Here is a 6,175-nt window from a genome sequence, read left to right on the forward strand (position 1 = left end):
TTTAAAGGGGACTGACGCAATCACAAATTAGAATGTGAGAAGTGCCGGTATGCAAGAAAAAATGTGGGTACGCTACACCTTTTACCGGCCCACTTTGAAGACTGATATTTTGCCTTAACAAGTGACCAGTTACATCTTCCTCACTCTTGAAAAGCACCGGCCACCACTGGATACATGTTGCTTAATGGCTCTATGTGAAATATTGACAGAAACATTGCTGGTACTAAGAATAACCAATGATAATTATGTTTTATTGTTATAATAGTGCTTTTCCCAAGATCAAGGGCACTTAGTTGCATTTTTATTGACAGAAGTGAAATCCAGAGCCTGGTCATATTATTATAATGCTCACAAATTCAGTTTTAATGCTACTGCCTTGCACAATTGATTTCTCTTTATGGTTTATATGGTTTATTTAATCTTGTTTCTCCGTCTCAGTGTTTGGTGGCACCATGTCGCGCATGTACCGTTTTCCAACCACTGATGGGAATCATTTACGAATCCTGGAACAGATGGCTGAGAGCGTCCTGTCACTTAACATCCCACGACAGTTCGTCAAACTCTTACTGGAAGAGGATTCTGCCAGGTGTTCATCATTACCTCAGACAGCATGCACACTGTGACCATTATGACGGTGTATATATACAAAGAGCAGTCCTTTACATGATTGTGTGTTTTGATGCTCATAGAGTATGTGAGCTGGAGGAGCTGGGTGAGTTATCTCCGTGTTGGGAGAATCTCCGGCGGCAAATCGTAACGCAGTACCAGAGCATCCTTCTGACCTATAAGGATACAATCACAGACCTGCAGGACTACAAAGGTCAGTCTGCTCTTTGAGGTTGCAGAAGGTGTTCCTGTTGTATTACTTTATTTCAGGACTTCAGCACATGTAAGATGTTCAAAAGAAACATATGATGATACAGTGGGGTCCAAAGATGTGAGACCACATTGATAGTCTGGGATTCAAAAATATAATTTAAAATTTGGAAATAAAGTAGCATTTGAACATTTTGAAAAAAGTCATGAAATAAAGATGAAATCATTCAGATTCTGCCCAGTTTTTAGGTCACTAATCAAATAATTCTTAAATCATGCTGGATAACATGATCATTGGATTTACACTTGTTGCACTTAATTTACAAAAGTTTCATATTTGAGGTTCATATTGTTTGGGTTGCACTTTATATTAGGGTCCAATTCTCACTATTAACTAACTATTAACTTTAGCTATGTTTCCATCCAAAGTTGGAATTTAACACAAAATTTTACGCAAAATGGGAATATCGCATAAAACATTAGCGAATAAAGCAGCGTTTCCATCCAGTGAGTCAAAGAGAACAAAATCTAATAAACTGGTGCTAAATATCACTACTCAGAGCATGCTTCTCAGAGCATGCAGATGAAACACAATAAACGCATTTCGGAGGCAGATGTCTGCTGTTTGGGATCGTAGTCGTGTCAGACAGTTCAAGGTAATTCTACCGAACTACTTTGATGACAGACATTGCATCAGAACAACCAAAACAGCATTTCAGATGCTGTGCAAAAAGATCAGTCCACTGGTTAGTCCAATTATTCCATCCCATTGCACAAAGTCACATGATTTTTTTGATGTGCATCAAGGAATTTATTCAGTAAATGCATTTCCATCGTAGTTTATGCGCATGTTTTCTTTTATCCGACTCAAACGAGCACATAAGTTTTTAATGCGCATTAGAATTTAAGCGCATCTTGGAGTTTCCATTCAGCAGGTTTCATTTGATATTCCAAAATGCACATAAAAATAGGTGGACGGAAACATAGCTTATGACTTTTCCTTCTATAAACTCCAAATTACTGCTTAATATTTTATTAATAGTTAGTAATGGGGTGGGAGAAAAAAATCGATTCACATATGAATCGCGATTCTATCTTCTACCGATTCACATTGATTCACAAATTTAAAAAAATGATGTTACACTTCTTTAACTTCGCAGTACTACTTAAAGTTGTTGACACATTAGAGTGTTATTAATCACAATAAGCCGCGAAAAAGGACTCAATGCAGTGCCTCTCAGATGTGTGTGATCCCGAATTCATTTCTCTTTCACTGCATATTGTGCCTACATGGTCAAATACACACACACAGTTATGTTAAAATGCACATTGTGTGGAGTATTCACGTAAACACGGTCTGAACATAAACAGTTAGGAGAAAATCGGTTTGTAACAGTATATTAGATCCGTGCATTCGTTCTTAAAGGGACAGCAGCCTCATAAACTGTTACCCTCTGTTTCATTAGTTAATAAAAAATAAAAATCACTCACTGCTTTTGACTGAATCACTTTTGTATCTTTAATATGAACCAATTTATGTTTAATTCATACAGTGAAGACTATACAGTGTTTTATTTTTACATTTGATTATTCAATTTCTGTAGTATTTCTTACTACATGTTATGGCTCATAAAGAATGATACAGGAGAATATGGAGCTACTGTATTTAAGAAATATGGGAAAACTTAAAATGCAATGCCATACAGTGATGATTGAGATTAAACATTCCTCAAAAGCTTGTTGTATCATATTTGATACTCACATTTTAACATGATTTTTGTAAATGATGCAAGGATAATCAAGAGCACCTAAGATGATTCAGCCTGGTTTATCTTGAAATATTATTAACAATATAACATTTATTCATGCCTTTATTTTATACAAATTTGTAAAGATTTTATGTGTACCATGACCTGAACGTGGACATTTTTAGAATGGTACTAAAAGTCCTTTTACTTCCTTAAAAGATATAAACTATAAATCAGTCAGGCGACAGAAGGCATGTAGTAGATTGTGTACAACTGGTTTTTCAGCCATTTTAGTCATGTTGATAATTTAGAGGCCTTAGAAATTCATGTATATGATACAGCAGGCTTAATAGGGTTAAACTGAAAGAAAAAAAAAAACTTCCAGATGACCCAGAATTCTATGAAAGATTCTCCAGTGACCTGGAAGACTAAGAATAGTAGACATGTCTACCCTATTTGAATCATAAAGGGGTATCAAGAAATTTCTTTTCTGTCTGTCTGTCTCTTACAGGTCCATCATTTAAAGCCAGTAATCTGAAAGCAGAGAGGAAGTTGGAATTTATGCCCACTAACCTCCATGTGCAGAGAATGCGGGTTCAGGATGAGTCTGGCTGTGGTTAGATCTCTTTCTTTCATTCGGTGTACTTATTTCATTAGTCATCCCATGTTATTATTATTTAGAGCACTTAGCACATGTAAATAGTCTCTCATACAGAAGTTTTCATGCACTCAACACAAACACAAACACACACACACGCACAGTTTTGAACCCCCAGTCTTGAAATAACATTTGCTAAATTTTTATTAGCATTTCCGTGATCTCGAATCACTGAGTAAAGCTGGAAAAAATAATAATCAGTATTAATTGATAAAAGCCGGTGAGTTTGTGGTAATGAGACACTGGAATGAGCAGCAACTTTATTTTTGGTAATTGCAACTTTATATCTCACAATTTTGACTTTATATCTCACATTGTGACTCTCACAACTTTTTTTCACTTAATTGCAACTTTTTATCATGCAACTTCATTTCACTTATTTTGAATTTATTTCTCACAGTGTGACTATATCTCACACGTGACTACATAATATGAATATCTCACAGTACAAATTTTTACACGTAATTGCGACTTTTTATCTCGTAATGCGACTTTGTTTCACAATGTTACTATTTCTTGTATTTCCAACTTTTTATCACATGCGTCTTTATTTTGCATAATGCAAATTTATATCTCGCAATGTGACTTTGTGTTTCCCAATTGTGACTTTATATCTTGCAGTGTGAATTTATATGACACAATGCAACTTCTCATAGCTTTTTTATGTAATTGCGACTTATCTTGTGATGCAACTTTTTATATCGCAGTGCGATATATATATATATATATCACAGTTTTTATATCGCAGTTTCTCATATTTGCAACTTCTTATGTCACATGTAACTTTATATCACAATTTTGATTTTATATGTCACATCATGACTCTCACAATGCAGCTTCTCAACTTTTTTCACTTAATTGCAACTTTTTATCTTGCAGTGTAACTTTATATTTCTAAATGCAATTTCATTTCACTTATTTTGAATTTATTTCTTACAGTGCGATTATCTCAAACTTATCTCACAATACGAATTTTTACACGTAATTGCGACTTTTTATCTCATAATGTGACTTTATTTTTAACAAAGCAGCTTTATTTTTTGTAAATGCAAATTTATATCTCACAGTTTGACTTTGTGTTTCTCAGTCGTGACTTTATATCTCGCAATGTGATTTTATATGACACAATGCAATTTCTCATGACTTTTTTTTTTTTTTTAGGTGATTTTGACTTTATATATGCAACTTTATATTTCACAATGTGACTTTATTCCTTGTAAATTTATATCTCAGTGCAAATTTATATCTTTATATAATTTATATAATTTGTTCATTTGTTTGTGTTCACATGTTGATGTAAAGTGTAACATGAAGTGGATGTGTGTGTTTGTGTTTCTAGATCACACCTATGATTTGGTGACGATTGGGGCCCCTGCAGCTCACTGCCAGGGCTTCAAAAATGGTGGTTTGCGGAAACTCCTACAGAAATTTGAGGAGGCAAAGAAAGTGTAAGTTAAGTTTGACACTGCCTGGTTTTGAAAAGATGCAAAATTCAAATTGAGTGTACTGTACGTGTGTGTTCGCATATACATGCATGTGTTGCATGTGAAGGAAGAGCTATCATGTGCATTTAGTTTGTTGTAGTGAGATAAGAGATAAAGGTAGATTAGATAAGGTGCAGAGTGACAGGTTTTTGTATATATATCTTTTTGTTAATCAGCTGTCCGGTAGTTTCACCTAACTAGATTTTATCATTTTCCTTTATGTTGTAATATGTGTACAAGAAAAAAAATGTGTGATGCTTCACTCATTAAGGATAAAACTATTCAAAAACATCTTACTGAGGGAGCATTTAAAGGGGACCTATTATGCTTTTTTATTTAACCTTTCCTTTAGTGTTTAATATAGCTGTTTGCACATGTAAACAATCTGCAAAGTTACAAATCACAAAGTTAATGCCAAAGGGAGTTAATCTCTCCAACAGAAAACACCTGCCTTGAACCTCTCATTTGTAGTCCTGACATTATTTCCATGATGTGGCTACATCAACATGTAACACATTTGCATAATGCCCGCCCACTAGCTACTTTGGCTGGCCTTTAAACAAAGATAGTCCAGGAAGGCCACTACAAAGGCAAGACATTATTACATGGACTTCCAAAGGCAGAGGAATTGAAGAATCAGTGATTAAAATGATTTTTCCAACACTATTCCCCAGCAGTACATCCACAGCTTTTTGTTGTGTTCTCATCACAAAAGTTATATAATAAAAAATGACTACTGTGTCCTGCACAAGTCACACTTGCGAAGGTGCTTTGGGTCAGTCATCTTGCTCTTCTTAACTGTCAATATCAGACTTTGGCTCGAACTGATACAGCAAAACTGACGCCATAGCGTAGTTACAGTAATATTTATAGCGCCTGTAAATACTATTGGGGCCATTCAGACTAGACTGAGCCTTTTGGAAGGCTAATTTTAAAGAAACTGAAACTAAAACGGAGCATTCAGAGGGTGAAAACAGGTGCTGCAACATTTATAACTGCAACAAATTATAAAACAAAATATTTCTTTAACATTCAATCATGTAAACCTATCCTAGTAGACCACCTGAACAAAATTATAAACCTGTAAATGAGCATAATAAGGGCCCTTTAAAAGCACACTAGAGTTATGCTTGCTTTATCATTTCATGTTGCACAAACTATTGTATTTATAATTTTATTTTGCCTTTAATGATGTAGATTGTATATTCTATTTTCAAAATCGTTGCTTTCATTAGTGTTTATCACCTTCTCTGGGCTGCTTTTGGTTATGTGTTGGTTTGTTAATGTTACGTCAGTAGCAGTTTTCCTTTAAGATATGCTCTTAGTTTATTTTTCATATGTTTTAATTGCATTTTTACTTTCTAATCAGCATTTATGAAGAGGAATGGTGAGTTTGTTTGAACTTATTTTTATTTGTTTTATTTTTGTTTTGTTTTTTTGTGGTTTGTTAGCATTTTATGCATGATATC

At 34.4% G+C, this 6,175-nt stretch overlaps 1 protein-coding gene across 8 annotated transcripts in view; it reads left to right on the forward strand.

Moving 5' to 3' along the window:
* inpp4ab (inositol polyphosphate-4-phosphatase type I Ab) overlaps positions 1–6,175 on the forward strand; it is a 67,190-nt gene that overhangs the window by 29,676 nt on the left and 31,339 nt on the right. For 5 of the 8 annotated variants that reach the window (XM_048200534.1, XM_048200537.1, XM_048200538.1 and 2 more), the window contains exons 9-13: positions 439–586; positions 690–820; positions 3,076–3,180; positions 4,562–4,670; positions 6,076–6,093. In XM_048200534.1, the coding sequence (XP_048056491.1) occupies positions 439–586; positions 690–820; positions 3,076–3,180; positions 4,562–4,670; positions 6,076–6,093 (511 nt within the window). The remainder of the gene's footprint in view (positions 1–438; positions 587–689; positions 821–3,075; positions 3,181–4,561; positions 4,671–6,075; positions 6,094–6,175) is intronic. The other 3 variants (XM_048200535.1, XM_048200540.1, XM_048200536.1) reach the window with 1 other exon arrangement.

The sequence above is a fragment of the Megalobrama amblycephala genome, linkage group LG8 (genome assembly GCF_018812025.1).
Source record: "Megalobrama amblycephala isolate DHTTF-2021 linkage group LG8, ASM1881202v1, whole genome shotgun sequence".
Taxonomy (NCBI): domain Eukaryota; kingdom Metazoa; phylum Chordata; class Actinopteri; order Cypriniformes; family Xenocyprididae; genus Megalobrama; species Megalobrama amblycephala.